Source organism: Mixophyes fleayi, chromosome 4 (genome assembly GCF_038048845.1).
Source record: "Mixophyes fleayi isolate aMixFle1 chromosome 4, aMixFle1.hap1, whole genome shotgun sequence".
NCBI lineage: Eukaryota > Metazoa > Chordata > Amphibia > Anura > Limnodynastidae > Mixophyes > Mixophyes fleayi.
Genome location: NC_134405.1, coordinates 126823105 through 126845894, shown reverse-complemented (window position 1 = coordinate 126845894; position 22790 = coordinate 126823105). Strand labels below are relative to the sequence as shown.

The following is a 22790-nucleotide window of genomic DNA, read 5'->3' as shown; positions in this document are numbered from 1 at the left end:
CAGCTCGTAGTGTGGGAGCTGTGCCCTTGTGGCATATAGTAGATGAACCTCCAGCTCCCCTTGAGATAAAAATAATTGGCTCATCTGTCCTTAGAAGGGGGAGAAAGCAAACACCTCAAGAATACATGAAAAAGTTAATCAGTAGCGCTTTCCATAGACTTGTATGCTTATGACGTAGGATTCATTAATTCAGTAGGCTATAAAAACTTGTATCTTTGTATCAATAAATCAGAGAATATTCCTTGTATACAGAGCTTGGTCTGTGTCAATTCTCTCAAGCTGATTGAAACGCTTCCAGATATACTTGACACCACAGGCAAACTTGGATCTGAATTTTAGATCTAACACATGTTATCTGGTAAAGAATGTAATGCTTGTTACAGTATTAATAGAGTAAATCCAACTTTAGCCAGGTAATCAATAAATTCAATGCCGGACATAGATTGTCTTGCAACATATTCAAAATAACAAGTTAAATCAAACATTTAATGATCATATGATATATCTGCAATCCTTTAATTTACAGATGCTACCTCTGTAAAGTTCTTATGTGGTGATAAGTAAAAAGACAATATACCAATAACGAACTCCAGTTCCCACAGAAAACAGCGTATTTCCGAGTTGGTAATACTTAATTCATTAGTGCTGTGGCTATATTATATCAAGTCATTTGTCATTTCCATAGTTTCCAGTCTAGAGCAGGACTGAAAATTACAATTTATTTTTTAACGCTGTACACAACAGATGTGGAAGTATTAGTATTTAATTACATTTTAAATTCAAAATCTTTTACATTTATTGTTGACACTGTCAAGACACTATTTTGCACTGTTCTTTCTTATGTATATGACATTTCATTACATTATGTATAGTGTACAGATAGGGTAATGTGACTTGCACATATGCTGCTACAACTGCCAAGCCACATTTCAATGCAATCAATAGGCAAAGTATACACATTTGTGCACATGGAGAATAGCATTAATTGGGTTCACACACCTCCTGAGTAAGTTGATATTATTCACATTACTATGGGAATACACTGACTGTAATGGACTGACTTGATATGTTTGTGTTCTTGTCACAAATAATTTATATATTTTTCAATTTATATTATGAGTTGCCTGATTACGCGGTTTTATTAACTGTAATTCTTCTTATGTAATTTACTTACTGAGGTGCAGTTGCAACCTATATTATGTAGGTCGTACGACAAGAAAACTTAAACTGCGTTTCAATGAGCATAGAAGAAATATTTTAAAGGGTTTGAGATCTCACAGTGTGTCGAGACATTTTTGTGATAAGCATGATAGTAATCCAGAAGGTCTCTCTATTACTGGTTTGGAGTGTGTTAAACCTACAGCAAGGGGAGGAGATAGATATAAAAAATTATGCAAACAGGAGGTATACTGGATTTATCTCTTAGATACATTGTACCCTGTAGGTTTAAATGAGTCTCTTGAACTTAACGACATTATATGAATGAGTTTTATTAGACAACTAGATGTCTGCCTATGTAGTGATCTCTCTTTTTCCTTTTTTATATTTTTTTATTTATTATTATTTTTTATGTTCTATGTCTGCCTGTCAGTAACGGTAGAGTCTGGTTTCTATAAAATCTTTAAAATTTCATACCTTTCTGATTATAGTCTAATGTTTATTAAATTATGGACCTAATAAATAGCAATTTTTGCTAATGTCAATTCATCCTTATGTTGGAATGTCAGCTAAATAGAATAATATAGAGATATATATATTTTCAAAAATGGTTATGCGTGTAACTTGATAAACACTATGTGTATATATGTGTAATTATATGCATATATATATATGTGGAGGAACAACTAAGTGTTTGGATACTTGTATGTTTTTAAGAAGAAATGTCAAAACAACAAGAGAACATCACTATATATGAAAAATGTCAACTTGGAAATATGTGTAGATCTTTGTTTGTGTATATATATATATATATATATATATATATATATATATATATATGTTTTTTCTAATGGATATAATACCCTCTAAGAAACACTCATGCACGAATTACAAAGGGTTAATTTTTTACCAGGTGTTAATTGTCTGCAATTTGCTGTGGTCTTAAAAGACGACCGAAGTCAGTGTGAAACTTATCTCTGAGGAAATCGCCTATATGGGGATGAAACGCGTCAGAGGAACAGCAATTAATTTTAAACTATTCTTGTGGACTATAGTTCAGTGCCTATACCAGTGCATCTTTCTACTAACCGTTCACCTTTACACTTCTGATGAGTCCTGGAGGAGACGGGGACGCATTTCTATGACGTCAGTCACTAGCGGGACCACGCGCTAGTGTTTGGAGTTGATGTGGTGAGAATAAGAGCTATACACGGAGCTCCGTATAATATCTACATCTAGAAGAGGAGGATCCATTTAGGTTATACAGTACATAGTACATATCAAGGTACCGGTCTTATAATACATCGCCAGAAATTGGTAAGAGACTTTTGTTACCTTTTGACATTCCGTATTGGATTTCATCAGTTATTCCGGAGTTGGACCTCCCAAATACACCACTTTATTCTCCATATTATTATCCCTAATATTAGGGTTTGGAAATCCCGTGAAAATCATATAATAATCTCTATAATAATAGAGTGGAACGGTTCTTATACAGTTGCTGGACTGGTGTACATATTATCTGGTTAGCGCGTAGGTGCACCTACCTCGCTATTAATTGTTTTGGCACCGATAACAGCCCACATTGGTTGTACCTATTATGTTTTTTTTTATATATGTTAGAATAAACATTTTTTAATTATATACTTTGTGCATGAGTGTTTTTGTGGCAGACTCGGGCATACCACCGCATACCTTGGTTGTTATATTTATCTATTTTTGGGGTGCAGATTCCCAGCGTTGGTACCGAGTCTGAGCAGTCATTTCAGTGCCGGACTAAGTTATATTTTGTTGATACTTTTTTCTGCATATCCGGCATAGAATATGACTTCCCTATCCAGTTTTGAGGATAGGAGTAGGAGGAGACAATCCTATTTGAATTGTGAGTCTGGTCGCACCAGTGTCCCACTCAGAGAACATAGCTTGAACAGAGATTTTAACAAACTGGAAAATCTATTGAAAGCTGAGATGAGACACTGGTGGGATGGTATTAGTCTACAAAGATATGTAGATAAGAAAATGGTCCCAAGGGGCTTAAGACTGTTTAAAACTTTTCCATTTCAGGACGATGTTGATATGCTGTCTCAATGGAATCTGATTTTAGACTAATGTTCTATCTCATTAATGAAAGTATTGATTAAATATAGGGAAGAGAAAGCTAAAAACCTATCTAAGGAGATTGAAGTTATTAAAAACAAACTAGAGACGTATGAGGAGATAGAAACCCTTATTCAAAGGGATAAAAAGACTAATGAGAGAGTAGTAGAATATGAACGTCAATTAATACAAACCAAAGAGTCCAAATATGACAGGGATGTACAAGACTATCAACAAGATAAGGTGAGGACCTATAATAAATTTAGGAGGGAAGGTAAATCTGAGAAAAGTTTTAGTGGGAGAAGATATGGGGAGATGCGATCTCAGTTTAGATCTTCAAAAAGAAATTATGCCCACTCTCCTTTTGGAAAATATAGAAATTCACCACATAGAAGCAGATCTATTGAAAGAGGGAGAAACCATTTTGATAAAACACATCCACAAGATCAAAGAGCAGTTAGACCAAAAGTCTCTAAAGAATCTTACAATAATGACTCAAGAGTGTCAGAGGATGATGACTCAAGTTGGGCAGTATCCTCAAATAGAAATAAAAATAAAACTAAAAATAACAAAAATACAGAACCAGTATCTTTTTTAGGGATACAGCAGTTACAAAAAGAAAAAGGAAAAGATATTACATCCAAATCGGTACCAATTACTTTCAACAGGTACAACCAAAAAGAGATCAAGACATCTATCAGAAGACAGGGAGGATACATCAGATCTAGACACCAGGAACTGGAACTAAAACGGGGTAATATGGACAAATACATAGAAGATTCTATTGTTCAGTTCAAGGTAGATACAGATACTAATCAAATGAAAGATATTATAATTTCTAGTAAAGCCAACATTACAAAGAGGGTGGGGAGAGATAGAAAGAAAATGGTAAAGACCAGTAAGATTAAAAAAGTAAGTAAAAATCCAAATAAAGAGAGTGGAAACAATGATAATAACAAAAATAAAAATAAAAATAAAAATAATAAAAAAAGAGTGAAGAATCATAAGAGAAGTGGAGATTCTAGACCCCTTGATAAGAGAGGAGTCTTTAATCTATCAAAAAAAGTGTTAACAGAAGCTGAGATTGAACTCCTCAGCAAAGGATTGAACTTTGCTCCATCAACAGGTCCCAACCTTTTTGAATTATTCACGGAACTAAATAGGTACATGAGATTACTCTGCCGGAAAAAATATTTTATGAATAAAAAATTGAAAATGAAAGGATCAGATACTACTTGCCAACCCATTGTTGTGGATACTGATCAAGAAGTCCAGGCACTGGATATTTTAGAAGAATTATGGGCTCAGAATAACTGCGTAGGAGATTCTCCCACTACTATTTTTGATATTAATCAACACAGTACATATGATAGATCTAAATTTAAAGCAAAATCAGAATTTTTTCCATTTTTTATGAAAAGTCCACAAATGGACTGTTTTTATAAAGTAACTATGGAACAATTTAAGGATCTATGTTCTCAATCTAATGGTGCAGATAGGAATAAGGGAGGTAATACAAATATCAATAAAAGAAAGAGGCTTGCGAATTTATCATTTCAAGAACAGGAGGCTTTAAAATTGTTACAACAGGATTCATCTATCATCATTAAGAATGCCGATAAAGGTGGGGGGGTGGTTATACAGGATCTGATAGATTACAAAAAAGAAGCACATAGACAATTGGGTAATGAGGTGTTTTATAAGAAGTTATCTAAGAACCAGGGAGAATTATATAAAGTATTATTGAAGGATTTTTTGGATCTAAGTGTAGAAGATGGTATAATTCCAAAAAGTGAAATGGGATTTTTATATGTATCTTATCCAATTACACCGATATACTACCACTTACCAAAGATTCATAAACAACTACAGTCACCTCCTGGGCGTCCCATTATTTCAAGTCTTGGATCACTGACAGCTAATCTGTCGAGTTATGTAGACTTCTATTTACAACCATTAGTGACAAAACTAAGATCACATATACGGGATTCATCACATTTGTTAGGTCTACTACAAGATATTAGGTGGGAAGATAAATTTGCGTTCTTAACTATGGACGCTGAATCGCTTTATACAAATATTCCCCATACGAAAGGGATAGAGGTGATAGAAGAAGCACTTAAATTAAATGGCGAATTGCCAGTTGAACTGCAGAAATTTCTGGTAGATTCAATATTTTTTATTCTAACGCACAATTATTTTCTATTCGATGGTAATTATTATTTGCAGATTAAGGGGACGGCCATGGGGACGCGCTTCGCCCCGAGCTACGCCAACCTGTACGTGGGAGCCTTTGAAGAGTCCCACGTGTGGGCGGGCGAGTTCGGGGCGGACCTCGTCCTCTATGGCCGTTATATAGATGATGTTTTTTATTTGGAAAGGGGGAGAAGCACGAGCACGAGCTTTTGTTGATTACATGAATCAGAATGAGTATCATCTTAAATTTACTCACAAATACCATGAAACAAACATCGAGTTTCTTGATCTGTCCATAATGGTTAAAGATGGTAATATTTCCACCTCCACGTTCTTTAAAAAGGTAGATTGTAATAATTATCTCCATTTCAAAAGTGCCCATTATCATAAATGGAAAAAGAATATACCAAAAGGACAGTTTATGCGCATACGTCGCAACTGTTCGGATAAAGATACCTATTTAGATCAGGCCAAGATATTATCCAAAAATTTCCTAGATAGAGGGTACCCTCCCCTACTTGTTAAACAAGCATTTGAAGAAGTAGAACTAATGAATAGAGGAACTTTGTTGAATCCTAATAATGGGACTCTTGATCCTGAATTAGAAGAGATTGCAGGGGCTAAAAGTGATGGGAAAAGGGATCACAGTAGAGTCAACAAAAATAATGAAAATACAGAATGGGCTTTTATTTCTAAATATAATGAATCTTCTACAGCAATAAGAAAGATATTATGCTCTAATTATTCAATACTAAAACAAGATCCGGTTTTGAAATCTATTTTACCAGAAAAAGCAATAGTGGTTTTTAAGAAAGCAAACAATTTAAAAAATGTATTGGCACCAAGTTTTTTGAAAAGACATTCACAAATAAAAATAAAAAAGACGTGATAATTCTGGAAGCAGTGGTAGTTCTATGATGGAAACACAACCAAAATGGTTCACCTCGGTTCCAGATGGTTCTTATAGATGTGGCGGAACCTGCTGTATAACCTGTAAATATATTAGGAATAAAGAAATTTCAGTGGAAAATATAGAGTCAAAGAAAATGTATAATATACGCGGTTTTATTAACTGTAATTCTTCTTATGTAATTTACTTACTGAGGTGCAGTTGCAACCTATATTATGTAGGTTGTACGACAAGAAAACTTAAACTGCGTTTCAATGAGCATAGAAGAAATATTTTAAAGGTTTTGAGATCTCGGATCGGCGGACACCCTTGTTTCATCTATTGCCTTGGTAAGCATAGCAATTGTCTCTACTCTTCCTCATCATTATTTCAAGTACTACTATGTGGAGACCTTACCACATGACTACCCATACAATTGTGCCATAAACATCTAGCTAGGACACCTCCATTTAGAGGATGATTATATTGCATATATCCATTATCCATTCCCACAGTCAGGTTGATGTCTAAATAGACTAACACCGTAAGATATACCAGTGGTAGTTTTGGAAAATACAATTTGAACAGTCACTACATACTTTGGATAGATTACATTCCAGATGGTTCCTAAATTGTTTCAGTTATTCTGAATTGGGCTCAGTATGTAGGCCTAAAAGCTACTCAAAGATTCCTCAGCTTCACCAATTGTTATCGCCACTGCATGTACTATTTATCTGTGATTGCTCCCATTACTGTTCTCACTAAGATCCAATCAATAGCCTCCCACCATCATCCCTGCTTTCTTTTCCTTAAAATAGGAGTTACCTTCAGATTCAGTACTATAGCACCCAGATCTTTCTCAAAACTTCTTCTTAGAGGTAGATTATTCAACAGATTAGGAGAAGTATTATGTAAATGTTATAATTTTGGGGAAAAATCATCCATGTTGTTTCTACTCTAGAAAACTGCCTGCAGAAAAAAAAATGCATCAGTGAAAACAGGGAGAAAGCTGTTAGGATAGGACTACAAGAATCCTCAATACCTCCAAACAGAACAATATCTGTAAAGCACAAGCATGCTAGGCACTTCTTTTCTCAGTTTGATATTTTGCTAGTTTTTTGTCCTGGTTCCAAAAATGTTAAATCGGATGCCCTTTCTCCTTTAGTTTTAACTTATTTAACATTAAATATGGTAAATCACAGGAAGAAATCTAACTCATTGTTGACCCATCCCAAAATCTTGCCTCTAGCTCTATATCCTCATTAAAAATTACCCAAGACAAATGCCTTGTCGGAGGAAGAATTTCAGATTCAATTATTCTCTTGGTTCAGTTAATTTACCTAATACCTACCACTCAGAGAGGCACCAACTTCTTCTCTAAACTCCTTCTGGTGGAGAAACAGTCATTAGAGTTCTTGATCTGAGAAAACTCATTCAACTTGTGTACGCAAAAAATTTCCACATGGGGTCAGTAAACTCTATTCTTAAGATCATGTAAGTTGTTTCTACCTAAATGAAGAGCTAATAGAGTGTATTTAGAATCTACCATACAACAGCTCTGTAAGAAGACACATCAGCATAAGTAGAAATGTCTTTATTATGAAAACAAATCTTTTTGGTCTGAGCACTATGATTTTGTGGCTCTGTTAAGAATGGTTTGGCACATGTATTTTCTTGTTGATTTTATTTTAAAAAACAGCTTGTTGTACCCACCTGACTTGGGAATGTCAGCTTAGAAGGGATATATTATACACAAGTTAACCCGTGCATGATACTCATGCATTCTAGTCAAATCAAGCTACTTAAGGTGTTAAAAAGGTTCTCACGTCACCCCCGGCAACCACCAACCACTACCAACTGTCACTTCTCCTTCAAGAAATATATATATATTTTTTTAAAATCTTTATTAACACTTTTAACAATTAACAAATAAAATTAAAAAATTAAAAACATCTTAGTATACCAAATTTCTGCCCTTTCTGAATTTTTTTTCCACACACACTAAGAATTTAGTAGGTCAGTGTATAACTCCGCCCAGCAGGTGGCGCTGCAGCTTGGTTTTATTTTTTCCACACAGACAGACTAACACACGCCACTAAGCATTTATATTATAGATTCTAGTTCATGCACAAGGGTGTCATCTTATGTGATTCATTTTACCCAAATATAGAAACATTCTTCCCAAGATTTTCTTAGGCATATGACATACAACATTGTTCCAATAGTAATCCTGTTATGCTTTGTCTTGGCCTGTGTTTCTTCAGGTCATCTCCTGCTCCTTTTAATTTCTCTGCATTATTGTACTTTCTATTTTGCTCAATTCATCATCTAGAATACAACAATTAATTCTGGTTTATTTTATCACTGTATGATCTTGCAATTTTCTCCCAGATATTTGCTACAGCTTCTTTGCCCGTATCAAGCAGTGTTGTTAAATGCTTCCATCCAGTTTTTGCAGTTATCATGAGATACTCTTCATTCTCTGAGCAAAGTAGGACACTGTACCTGGCAATTACTAGAGACTGTGCAAACCTACAGCACACTAAAGTGAATAGAGCATTTTTTTCCTCTCTTGTCAATGGAACAATGCTTTCAAATCCTGCAAGTACATATCCCCCTACCGAAATAGGGTCAGCATTTTCAATCATCATGTACATTATAATGATTGCTACTTCAAAAACATAATAACCATAGCTCAAGTGACCAAAATCTAGAATTCCTGAAACTTTGTACAGTTCCTTAGTGCATCCATCTGATAAGTTAGTCTTTTGTAATAAGATATTGTGGTCATTGAGGTCTCCGTGATTTATGCCTAGAAGGAGGGAAAAGAATTGGCACAAAATTTATTTTTAATTTAAAACAGCTCAAATTTTCATTTACATTGTTCCAAAATGTAATACCCTGCAAATCACTAGTATATTACTGTATGCACCCATTCATAAAACTACAGTTCCCCAGACTGCCTCTGGGAAGTTAAATGCAAATTGCATCTGCTATTTTGGGATGGGCATACTGCAGTGAATGAACTAGAAAGATTCAGCAGATTCTTGGGGGGAAAGGGGAGGGGCCAAAAAATGGACTGGCTAGGGGGAGAAGTGATGTGTGACTGTTGACTGAGCTAATTGAGGATTTTCCCACAAAGAGCCACTGAATGCCATGGCTGAAGTGATGTCCTAAGGGATGTTTGCAGCCAGCTCAGAAAGAAGCACATTTGTAGTATAGGAAAAGACCTAACTTGCCACTGCCCATGAAATGTCAGGAGGACTCATATGAATACAGATAAGTTTATTTTGCTTTGCTCTGTTCAAGTTATTGAAGTGAGACATCAAACTGTGATATTAAAACTACTCTCCTGGGCTGTAGTATTGCTATTGAGAGGCGTTATATCACTGTCTAAAGGAAGAGTTTGCTCCAGTCAAATCTGCTGCATTTAAAGTTATCTGCAAGCTGGGACATAGAGAGCAATCACTTACCAGTAGTTTGTCTATATTGCATTAGAAGTTTGATTCTGTTGTGAAACTGCCTAAAATGGTTGCTGATAAGAGAATTGCAAGTTGTTTAACCCTACAGTTGCTTGGAGAGAGCTGCTTATTCCATTAGACAGATTGCAAAGTGGACACTGAGTCCTTTATACTGGAAATTGTTTATTGTACAAAATTGCCATTGTTTACGGAGCTCAGGAGTTACGCATGCATCAAGATTACTGATATCAACTTTCACAAGTAAATAAGCTTTATGTGTCAGCTGAAACTTTGCTTAAACCTGTGGATTACAATTTACTCCCTTGGGTTTTGTATATCATAAAGTGACCATAGTCTACAGTCATTTCTTCTAGAGCATCTAACCTGAACCAGCTGAATTAATCCTTGTTGCATCTCTACTGATTTTTGTGTGATAAGTATAATGTGTATAATTGCACTAAAAGATTGTGATTGATTGGTCTATATTATCTGCTGCCTCAGCATTTAGTGTAATGGTCTATTTAACTTGAAGCAACCAGTTGTCTCCTAAAGTATCTATCCAGTGAAATCCATTTCACTAAAGCACAGTGCCTAGATTTAAAGTGGGATATATTTATTCGGTGACCTATGTATGCTGTCGATTTATGTTTGCATATTGGTGAACCAAGATTCCTAAAATGCTATTTATTTTGCGACATGTTGAATAACATTGAATGTTGATGGTATTGTGGTATTAATTACCTACACTACCGCTACTTATCTGCTGCAGTGGTAAAACCTTATGCCACAAGCAAAGAGAATAAACCCATTACTTTATGCAGTTTTAGCCCTGTGTTCCTTGTTTATTTCTAACACTACTGGGGGGACCTTCGCCTTTCTACCATACCACCAGGCCTGTAGAATCCTTCCTTACACTACTTCTGAGGTGCCAACCATCTGCCCGGTTGCAACATCATAGCAAGAGGAAATGACAGCTGCATTAACATATGAAATGGTACTCTTCGGCTGTAATTATTTCCTATTTCTGTTAAATACATTCTCATTAATATTGCTTCAGTTGCCTCCACTGTGTGGAAGAGACAGATGTACTTTAAACTGTCATAAGTTCCTAATCAATAGCATACCTTTAACTGAATATAACTTTTAGTATCTGATCTTTCATAACCTTATTGTTAATGAGTTAACTGTTTTCCTCGGGAAGTCTCAGCTAAAGTTAAATTCACAGTACAAGACAGTGCTGAAATAACTTATTCCATGATATTATTCAAAAGTTCTTCAATAATCAACGATGATCCTGAGGATATTGATTTTATCCTCAATAAATCCTTAATAAATCACTAGCTAAAAACATATACTGTGTATTTTGCCAGATATTTCTTGTCCCCATTGCAACCGTAGACTATGCTTTTCTATTTACCCAGGTTCCCTTTAAATGCTGTACTCTCAATTCACCTATCTGTTGACCATTGTCAAGCTTGTGCACTTCATCATGGTTTGTCTTGATGAAGGTGGGTTAACCTCTGAAAGCTGGCGATGTTTCTTGCAACAATGACAAGTGCAGCCATAAGTGAAACGTCCCTAAACTCAGATGATCAGGACAACAAATGGTACCTTCAGCTTAAGGGTTAACTCATCTCCAGTTTCCAGCCAAAGGAATGGGGGTAGGTGTTGACTCCCTGGAGAAGGATGTACGCCAGGAAAGACATGTTCATTCCTTCTTACTCGGCTAGAAATCAACATCAGACAGGCTGAGTAGCATCACTGTATTGTTTTGTATATTTGTTTTGTTGCCGTTACCCTGCATTGTTCTCTTGGTGTTTTTTGTTTCTGTGTAGTCCTGTCTCATCGCTATTTTATTCCTTTATCTCGGCTTTTTCTTTCCCTGCTCCCCTGCCCTTCTGTGTCGTTTCTCTTTTAGGCATCTCCATTTAACAACGTGTTTCCTGTTGTCCCCTTCTCTGCTTTTTACCTTCTAGCTTTATATATTTGTACTCCTTTTCTTTGTTCCAGGGTTTGCCCCATTTGTTTGCCCATTTCGTCATCTCTATTATTCCTCGTGTCTCCAGTTGTCCCCTTTGTCTGGCCTTTCTCCTGCTAGCTAGCTTCCTATATTTATTGTATTTCTCCCTGTTCCAAGAGTTTGTGGGTGCTTGCTCATCCCCTCTATATATTATGCCCGTTAGCCTGCATTGTCCCCTGCATCCCCATTAGGTCCCTGTTTAGTTATGCCCCAGCCACGGAGATCCGCCCCTCCGGCCCATTTCGCAGACCCTCCAGAATTGGCGTAGTCTGCAGTGGCCGCAACAATAAGACCCACAGAGATAATTACCCCCTATAGGGGAAGCCGCGGTGGCTCCTTCTCATGGAACTCGGCTTAAACCAATCACTTCCGGTCTCCGTGCATGCTGTAGTGCGCATGCGCGGAGGTCCAGAGCTCAGGTGCAGGCAGCAACACTGCTTGCCTCTGGAGCCCCTGAGAGGGCATCAGCAAGGAGACGGGGAAGAGGGAAAAGTCTTCCCTCTATCCCCCAGACGTGGCCAACAGTAGTCACTGAGCCACCAATGTTTTCTAATGATAGAGAGGGGTTTATTTGGCAGGGCTGGATGCCTGCCACACAGCCCCCATTCCCTCCAGGAGTCAAACAAATGCAGGCTATCTTGGGGTAGCACACCCCACCCCCCACACATCACCCTGTCCTTCCCCTTCAGTGGGTTTTGTTTAACCCCCTATAAGACATAACTCCAGGTAGATTTTCACAGGACAGCAGCATGATAGCCGCCTACGATAGAAAACGGTGGACCTCAACACCGGCCAGAGGGAGGAGCCCAGGTGCATTCCAGGTTTTCAGGTCTCCCCGGGCCGCAGTTTACAGAGGCAAATGTTGGACCACATGGGTATGGCCACTCCCCTAAGACAACCCCATGGGCCACAGGGCCAACTCAACCCTCCCTCATGGCCATGCCCTCCCGCCCATCTATAAGCTCCAATCCCAGGTATCAATTAGGCAAACTCTTGGCCATTTTTGATTATGACCAACACAGTGGGGTTCTGACCACACAAATTTCCCGGCAGGCGCAGGACCAATGGTCAGCACCTTACCCCCCTCCTGGTAAATCCCTCCCCCCCCCCCGGCAACTCTCCCATACGGTCCTTGGGACAGGAGCAGGCATAGCCGGATTAAGGGGGGGGCTCAGGGGGCACGTGCCCCGGGCCCCCCTCTCTCTGAGGGCCCCCCGCCGCCGGCCACCAGCCGCCATCTGATAGGATCACCTTTCAGTTGGTGATCTGATTCTGTTGCTCTTGCTTTGCGGCTGTGGGGCCCCCCTGACGCAGGCGCACCGCCCCCCCCCCGCAAAATTTGACAGCTGTCCTGATGTACAGCAGTCGCGGTGCAGGCTATTCTAAGATGGCCGAAATGGAGCTGCTGCGCATGTGTAGCAGCAGCTCCTCACATGCAATACCAGAAGAGACTGTCTGGGATGCTGTGCTGAACGTGGGTTCCTAGGTAAGTCCCACTTTCACTTGGAGTATGTATGTGTGTATTTATGTGTATATGTGTAATATATATTATATATATATTACACATATACACATAAATACATATACACATAAATATATATATATATATATATATATATATATATATATTATAATATGTGTATGTATATGTTAATTGAACCTTTAATAGAAGAGGCATAATTACTTTATTAATTACTGACAAAATAGGGGATCCCATAACATATTTGTTGTGTGTGCCTACGTATATACATATATTTTATATATATATATATATATATATATATATATATATATATATGTATATGTAGATAGATAGATATTATTGACATATTATTGCATCTTATTATTGACATGTTATAAATGTTTCTTTCATTTTAATGTGCGGCATCACTGCTCTTTATGTATGTGTATTTATATGTATACATATATATACATTTATACACATACACATACATAAAGAGCAATGATACCGCACATTAAAAAGAAAGAAACATTTATAACATGTCAATAAGTTTGATATATATATATATATATATATATATATATATATATATATATATATATAACTTAAAACTGATGTAATTTTATCAGTGTTTTTTTTTAATGTGCAGTATCAGTACTATTTTCTGAGGCGGGCTGGGGCAGGAAGAATAAAAAAGACTATTTTGGGCCGGTCCCTGCAATGGCCCAAGTCTCTATTACTTGGTGGATGGCCCCTCCTCCGAGACCAGCCACGTTCTATCATTGGCTGCAGATTCTTACAATCCGTTCCCCCCTTCCCCTATGTGTGGCTGCTATTGTTGTCAGGGATGTGCACCACGTGACAGGTGCCGTCCCATTTGTGAAGAGAAACAAGGCCATATAGCGTGCAGATAAAACAAAGTTAGTGGGGGTAGTATGTTAATATAATGTGTGTGTGAGAGGGGTTGTATGTTAATATAATGTGTGTGTGAAGGGGGGTAGTACGTTAATATAATGTGTGTGTGTGAGGGGGTAGTATGTTAATATAATGTGTGAGTGTGTGAGGGGGTAGTATGTTAATATAATGTGTGAGTGTGTGAGGGGGTAGTATGTTAATATAATGTGTGTGTGTGAGGGGGTAGTATGTTAATATAATGTGTGTGTGTGAGGGGGGTAGTATGTTAATATAATGTGTGTGAGTGAGGGGGGTAGTATGTTAATATAATGTGTGTGTGAGGGGTGTAGTATGTTAATATAATGTGTGAGGGAAGGGGGGTTTTAATATAATGTGTGAGGGAAGGTTTTTTTTTTAATATAATGTGGGAGGGAAGGGGGGTTCTTAATTTAATCTTGGATTGCAGGTAGATGCTAATTATTTAATGGGTCCTATTTTATTTGTGGAGTGATGGTGGGGCAATTTAATGTAATAGCGTGGGCTATCAATTTAAGATGGGGTGATTGGACCTTTAAATTTGATGTTGGGGTGGTTTGGGAGCTCATAAATGAATGTGGGGCTTTTTGGGGAAAATTAGGTCTGTTTATTAAATGTGGATATGAATTATTTAATGCAGTGGATGATTGTGCAAAATGGTTATATTTTTTAAACATAAATGCCATTTAATTTATTGATAGGGCTGTTTTGAGGGAGGGAAATATGTTTATATATTAAATGGGAATACTATTGATTTAATGCTGGGGTTGGTTGGAATTTTCTAATTTTCATGTACCCATTTTTTTTTCCAAATAGGGCCCCCATCATTCCAGTATCCAGACAAGCAGCAACTGAGCTAAAGACACCAGCAGCCACAGGTGGAGAAAGTGACAAGAACAGGTAGGAGAGAGCAGGGCAGTCTGCCAACTGTCCTGAATCTGGTCGGGCAGTCCTGAATTTGGGTGACTGTCTCAGCTTAGTCAGGATTGGGTCCGACTACAAGGACAGTTGGGAGGTATGTCCCGTTTCACCTTGTACTGCTTGTGAAGGCAGAGCTGTGTGCACCTAACAGCAGTGCACACAGCATTGCCTGTGTGTTTGTCTAAAATGATAACCATGTTACATCATAGGGGTCCCCCTGCCTAAAGTGCCCCAGGCCCCCCAGAGCCTTAATCCAGCTCTGGGAGCAGGGCACACCAAATCCCAGCAAACACAGGCTCTCAGCCCCCTACTATGCCAAGCCAAATGCTTCAACCTATGGAGGTAGTGGGTGAAGCAGTTAGTTGGTCCCAGAGGCTTGTAGCTTTGCAGCAAAGCATAGCGCGGCCTGGCAGTACACCAGGTAGCAGAGATCAAGCTAACCCTGTATTTATGTCAGCACAATAGGCGAACATGACAAGTGCAGCAGGATTTGTCTCGAGTGCCAGCGAATCATCAGAGAGCACGAGGCAGGCAGTGGTGCAAATCGACCACCCACAAACGACCGGTAAAGGCAATGCATCAACAGGGCAGACACCAGCTAAGGACGCAACGGTGACAGCAGGCGAGCATGAAAGAATTGATGTGGTACATGCACAAACACATAGTCCACCATTTGCGTCCAGAGATGAAGGGTCGGATGATAAGCAGGGGCCACGCAAAGTAATGAAAATTCTACACGCTCATTTCATAGGGGCCAGCACGCAAAGCAAGGAAAGTTGCATACCCAGCAGGCCAGTAGGGCGCAGCCCAGACGTGGTTAAATGCTCTTACATGTGATTGCTGATTGGGCTTCGGCCGTCAACAGGGACAGGATAAAGAAGGGGTTTTATGTGGACCTGTTTGAGCTAACAGAGGAAGCGAAGAAGGAGTTAGAGGCAGCCAGAGAAAAAGGGGGTATAGGGGAGGATGCTCACAAAACCTTCCCCCAATGGGTTTCAGCGTACTGTTCTTTCGCGGCCACATACATAGAGACACGCCCAGAGGCAATGACAGACGTGTGGCGTTATGTGCATCTTATTACAGATATATTCCTGACAGATGCGGGGTCGCATTGGAGCAAGTATGACGAGAAATTCAGGAAAAGAGTGTCAGGGCAGCATATAATACCTTTTGAATGTAAAGTTGTGCACTCGGGGAACCCCTTGCAGGTACAGATACGTTTGTGGGCAATGCAGAGGACCACACTCGGCGAAAGATTGACTGCGTCCCACCGCCAATGTCAGTAAAGGACGAGGGGCACCCAACTCTACTACTTCATAAAGCCAGCTCCCCCATAGTAACGGTTTCCAATTCAGTTTTAAACTCCCAGTAAGGAAAGAGGTGAAAGCCAAGACTGTCAAAAACTTAAAATCAGCATATGCCCTACCCCATATAATCAGCGAGAAAGTCAGCAAAGAAGTGCATTAGGGTCGTATGGTAGGACCTTTTCCTGTTCTCCCAATAGAAGGACTAGCTATTTCACCTGTCATGGTAGTACCCAAAAAAAGTAGTGGGAAATCTAGATTGATTCCACACCTGTCATACCCCCCGGGAGGGCCAGTCAGCGCCATTGATGACGACGATAGTTCGGTGTCATATCAGTCCTTTCAGTCAGCTCTGGACATGGTGAGATCATTTGGTCAAGGAGCTCTAATGGTGAAATTAGACATTGAGTCAGCTTTCAGGCTACTGCCACTGCTCCCTCAGTCATTTAAGTTCATGGGGTTTAGGCTACAAGATGGTTATTACATTGATAGATGTCTTCCCATGGGCTGCTCAGTGTTCTGTGCCTTCTTTGAAAAATGTATTTCCTTCCTACACTGGTGCATTCAGGCGGGAACGAACAACAGAGGCATCACACATTACCTAAACGATTTCTTATTCATGGGCCCAGCCAATCAAACAATCTGCGCAGATACACTCAGATCAGTGCAAGCACTATTTAGAATCTGCGGCGTCTCAGTGGTGCACGATAAAACAGAGGGTCCCTCCAATTCCCTTTCTTTCCTGGGGATTGAGATCGACACAATAATGGGGTGTTGCCGGTTGCCCAGAGATATAATAGAGAAATTGCAGGGATACATAGACTCCACTCAGGCGGCACATACTCTTACATTGAGGCAAGCGCAATCCCTACTGGGTTCATTCAACTTCGCATGCAGGGTCATAACAATGGGCAGAGTTTTTTGCAGGAAGCTCCAACTACCAACTGCAGGTCTAACCAGTCCTCATAGTAGGCTAACTCTGCCAAAGGACATCCAAGGAGACTTGGCAATATATTCTTCATGACATTTAACGGTGTGCGCATCTGGCCTTCTGAAGCAGTATCCTCTGTCTCACTAGACTTGCATACCAACGCTTCCGGGTCGTATGGTTTCGGCACTTATTTTCAGGGTTCATGGTATGCGGCTCCTTGGCCTGAGTCCTGGATCGTGAGCGGTTTGATTAAAAACCTGTTGGTGTTAGAGCTTTTCCCTATAATTGTCGCAATAGAACTGTGGGCCACGAAACTGAAAGGGAGAAACATTGTTTGCTGGTGCGATAACTTGGGGGTAGTGGAATGTATAAACAGACAGAGTGCATCTTCACCACAAGCTATCAGACTGCTGAGACACATGGTACTCAGATGCCTGGCACATGACATTTCATTTAGAGCATTACACGTCATCAATGGCAACGGTTCCGAGAGCTGGCCCCACAGGCTCAGTTGAAAGGTACGACATGTCCGGCTTATGTTTGGCAGATCATCGAGCCGGCATAAGGGAATTAGCGGAAACATCATTAGCCCCTCATACCAGGAGAATGTACCGGTCAGCATGGCTTCAATGGCTCAGCTTCGTGAAAGCAAGAGGAAGGGCAGAGCAGCCAGGGACAGATGACATTCTGGATTTCATATTGGCTAAGTACCAAGCAGGTGCCACCAAGTCCTCAGTCTCTCTGCTGCTGGCAGGCATATCTTTTACGGCCCGTATCTTAGGTAAAGAGGACATAACAAAGAATTTCCATATTGGTAGAGCTCTTTGGGGATGGCACAAATTACAACCTAGAGAGGATAATGTCAGACAGCCGGTATCCGCAGAAATTTTGAAGCAGCTAATAGGGACCTTGAGTCAAGCAACAGACAGCGCATATGAAACAGTGATATTCAGTACGGCATTCTCAATGGTCTTTTTCTGCACATTCAGGGTAAGCATTCTAGTAGCGCAATTGCAGCACAAGGTAGGCAACGCGTTACTCTGCAAGGCTGTCAAAATTGTTTCCTCACAGGTGGCATGTAAAATACTGCAGTCCAAAACTGATAAGTTGGGCAAGGGCCATTGGTTGTTAATGAAGCCTGCAGAAGACACTGAGCTATACCCCGTAGCATGGTGTAATAGTTTTTCAGCAGTACGCCCCCATTTAGTGCAAGCAGATGGTGAATCATTGACTAAATATCAATTCAATTCAACGCGCTGTTTAAGAAAGCCTTGCAATGATCCGGTCTGGACACTACACTGTTTGCCACACATTCGTTCAGAATCGGGGCGGCTACAGCTGCGGCTCAAGCAGGATCCTCCATTGACAACATTAAGGCACTAGGTCGTTGGAAGTCGAACATGTATAAATGGTATATACGTCCGCTGGGTCCAACAAAAGGATGACAATGTGATAGGGACAAGGAAGGGTGTAAATTGTTTGTCTGCAATTCATTTGTGGTACTGCATCTAATCCGTTCTCCTTCTTTCTTCCTTGTCCTGGGACCAGTGGTTAGTTCCAATTGGCCATACACTGTTTGGTAGTGCGGACGCAAGAGTTAGCACCGACCAATTGTAAAGGTCTTCTCCTGGGACCAGTGGTTAGTGGCGGATGGCAATACACTGTTTGGTAAGTTTGACATAGTTTTGGTCGCCTCACCATCCTTGCCTTCTTCCCCACCAATTTAAATTAAGCAAATTCTAATTGAAATCTAATAAATTGCAACTTAAGTTAGAAAATTTAACAGTTGTCCGGTGTCATTATTCTTAGTGTTAAGTTTGGTTCTGGTTAAGCTTGTTTATAAGGGTAATGAGACAGAAGTTAGAAACTCTTCAGTCTGCAGTTTATAAATTAGTGTTTACTACATATGTCTGATGTGTTTCTTATTACAGCACATCATTATTGCCACATGTAGGCAACAGACACTGAAATGTTGAGAAATCAATATTGTACCATGACCTACGGTAGGTGCAGTGTAATAATGCTGCCACCTAGTGGGTGCTGCTGATCTGCATGTGTGAATAAATATGGTACAATATGAAAAGTAAAATAGAAAGTGGGGGGGGGGTGAGGGGCAGATCACATAAAATAAATTAGAAGGGGGGAAATAAGGTAAGAAAGTAATATGAACTGAAGGCACATTGAAAGGTAAGGACTAATTATCTTGGCTAAAATTAAATAAAACTATTGTCAATATATATTGTGTGAGGGTCCCTAATCAAAATAAACAAGGAGTGAAATTAAACTGAAACATATTATATTCAACAGTGATAATAATATAGTAAATTAATCCCCAAAGCTCTACTTAACCAACCAAGTATATAGCAATAGGGCCTGACAATTACCCAGAAAAATATTGCTGCGTGATATGTAAAGGGTTGAGCTTGATTCTCAAGTTCATCAAACAAAAAGTTCTACTGCAGACACCAGCACAATTGGGAATCTTTTAGTCACACTTGAGGACCAATGCGGGACAATGTTATTGGTAGTTGTAGTTGATGGTCATATTGGTTCTGCTTTATTACCTGATCAGGTTCAGTATGGTGACCTAATTGCCAGGGGTTTGGCCTAAATAAGTCAACAGTGTCTCCAAAACTTTGCTGGACAATAGAATGTTCCCTAAAATCACTGGGATGGAGATTCAGAGAAGATATTTTTGAGTTGTGTCTAATTGTAACATAAAACATATTACTACATTTCAAACATGTTTAATTTATTCATTGTTTTGAAGTTACTGGTAGTGGTGTGAGGGTGGTGGTGGTGGTGGGGAATATTTCAGTATTAGAAATACTGGGCATGACTCATTAAGGAAAGTAAAGCAAAAAAAATTGAAACTTTTCACCTTGGCAAAACCATGTTGCATTGGAGGGGGAGGTAAATTTAAAATGTGGGGACAGATTGGTGTTTGGTGAGGTACGAAGAAAACCAGGTGACTACAGTGCTACAGTGGCCTATAGATTGGAGAGTTTGCGAAAGGCAGTGATAAACGGTACAAAAGGACAAATACCAGAGGATAGGGATAGGCTGAGGAGGTGGGCAAGGTTGGAGCAGGTCTCAAGAGAGAGGAAGCAGAGTAGGTGAGAGTGATAGGTTCAGTGCTGCAGGTGGAGGGGGTTAATGAGGATAGAAGAGTGTGGACTTCATCCGCAGATATTGGAGTGAAGGAAAATAAGGTGGGTGGGCTAGTGAATGTGGGTGACAGTGGGGAGCAGGGAGTGGAGATAGCCTTCACTGGAAAGGATGGAATGAGGGACAAGGTGAGTAGGGAGGGGGGAGATGGTGGGTGAGCGGGGACTGATGGGAGGAGATGTCATGATGTATGGACTTGATTTTGGAGGTGAAATGGGCAGCAAATAAAAGTGCTGAAAGTGAGGAGGGAAGTGGGAGAGAGGCAGTATTTGAAGGTGGAAAAGATGCAACAGGGGTTGGAGGATTTAGATGAAATGAGAGCTTTGAATTAGAACTGTTGTAGGGGAGACTTGTAAGAGGAGAGACTGAACTTGAAGTGAAGGAAGTCAGCAGGAGTGCATGACTTACTCCAGAGCCATTCCGTGCTATGGGAGCTTTTTTGAAGATAGCAGGTAAGTTTGTAGTGCCAAGGTTGAAGTGGGGGCCAATGAAGGCTGATAGAGACAGCAGGGGTGGCAGAGTCGAAGGCAGTGATAATGGTCTGACTGTAGAAGGAAACAGCCTAATTGGAGCAAGAATTCATAGTGGTGGGGGAGAGAAGAGACCAGGGAGAAGGAGAACCTGGTAGGATCAATGGTGTCAAGTTACATCTGGTGAGAGTAACTTTAATAGTCCGGAGGTTGAATTGGAGGCCACTGGCAAGGAGGAAGGAAACACTCTATAGGATGGTATAGTAAAGAAAGGTCAATTGCAGCCAGATTCAGGACATAGTCAAATAAGACATAGGGTTGAGGCAGAGGTGCAGTTAAGGACAATCCAAGGTCGGTACACAAATAGTAGCAGGCAGAACTGCAGCAACAGAAACTGGATTATTGACAGAAGCACAATCATCTCTTAAGGAAGACAAGAACAAGCATGTCTTTTATAGGAAGTCAGGGGTGGAGCTGGAACATGCTGAAACATCAGGCGAACAGTAAAACTGAGCTAGAACACAGAGTAAATGCAGAGAGCTGTCCAACAGCCAGAATAATTAATTGTTACAAAATATTAAATAGTCCAATACATTTTTGACCTAATTTCAGAGAAGGCATCTGTTGTTTGAGATTTTTAGTGGACAGTCATACTATGTCTCCAATCCAAAAATTGGGTACAGCTCTACGGTGTCTGCAGCTTGTTTATAATATTCTTGAGCTTCTCTCAAAGTCTCAGAATCACAATTTTACAGGAATCTCAAGAGAGGCTATCAGTCACAGTTGGAATTGGTGTGGAAACTGGGAGATTCAAAACAAATGTAAGATAGAATCCAAAGTTAGCAAAGAATGGACATTGGGAAATTATACTGTGTTCAGAGTCATATGAAAATTCAACAGTGGCTAGAAAATCCATCCACTCATCTTAATGGTACCTAATAAAACACCATATGTATTGTTCAAGTGTCTGATTAGTACTTTCAGTTTGACCATTATACTGTGGATGAAAAGAGAGGGAAAGATTAACCTTCACTCCAAGTCAGTGCAGAAACTCTTTCAGATCTTATAAGTGAATTGAATACATCAATCAGAAACTATATAATCTAGGATGCCATGAAGCCTGAATATTTCCTGAATAATAAGTTCTGCAGTCTGTTCAGCTTTGGGTACTCCTTTGGCAGGTATATAATGAGCCATCTTTGTAAGACGATCCACTACAACTAGGATTGTTTTCATTCCTTTCGATGTCATCCCTTTGGAAGGTGTTAGATCGACTATAAAATCCATAGAGATAGAACTCCAGGGAAGAGATGGCATAGGAGGAGGTTGGAGTAAACCCAGTGGTGAGTTGTGTGGAGTCTTGTTTTGGGAACATGTCAGGTATGATGAAATTGATAGTGAGTAAATGTAAATGTATCTTTTGACATCTCTTAAAAATTTGGCCACCAGAAGGAACGTGCTAACAATTCTTGAGTCTTATATGCTCCAAAAGGTCAAGCAACTTTGGAATCATGAATTAATTTTAATACTTCTACTCATACTCAATGAGATACATATAGGCGATGAAGTTTAGTCCAGTAGCCATTATGAAACGTTAAATAAACATCTGTAGAAGGATTTCTGAGGAAAGTATCAGCATCATAACCATTTTTTAAAAGGTAGAGTTAATCCATGCAAACACTGGCCCCCAATCTCATCTCCCTGGTATCCAGCTCACAAGCTTCGCAGCTTAACCTGGACACCCGGACACTCTGTGCCTGCAGATCATCTCACCTGTCTGATA

The 22790-nt window shown here is 39.6% G+C and overlaps 1 protein-coding gene across 1 annotated transcript in view; it reads right to left on the bottom strand.

Annotated features, from left to right (window-relative positions):
* Positions 1-8682: 8682 nt before the first annotated feature.
* The window catches only part of LOC142150744 (hydroxylysine kinase-like), a 34353-nt gene continuing 20245 nt past the window's right edge, over positions 8683-22790 (bottom strand). The window contains exon 3 of the mRNA XM_075205937.1: positions 8683-9152. Coding sequence (XP_075062038.1) covers positions 8683-9152 — 470 coding nt within the window. The remainder of the gene's footprint in view (positions 9153-22790) is intronic.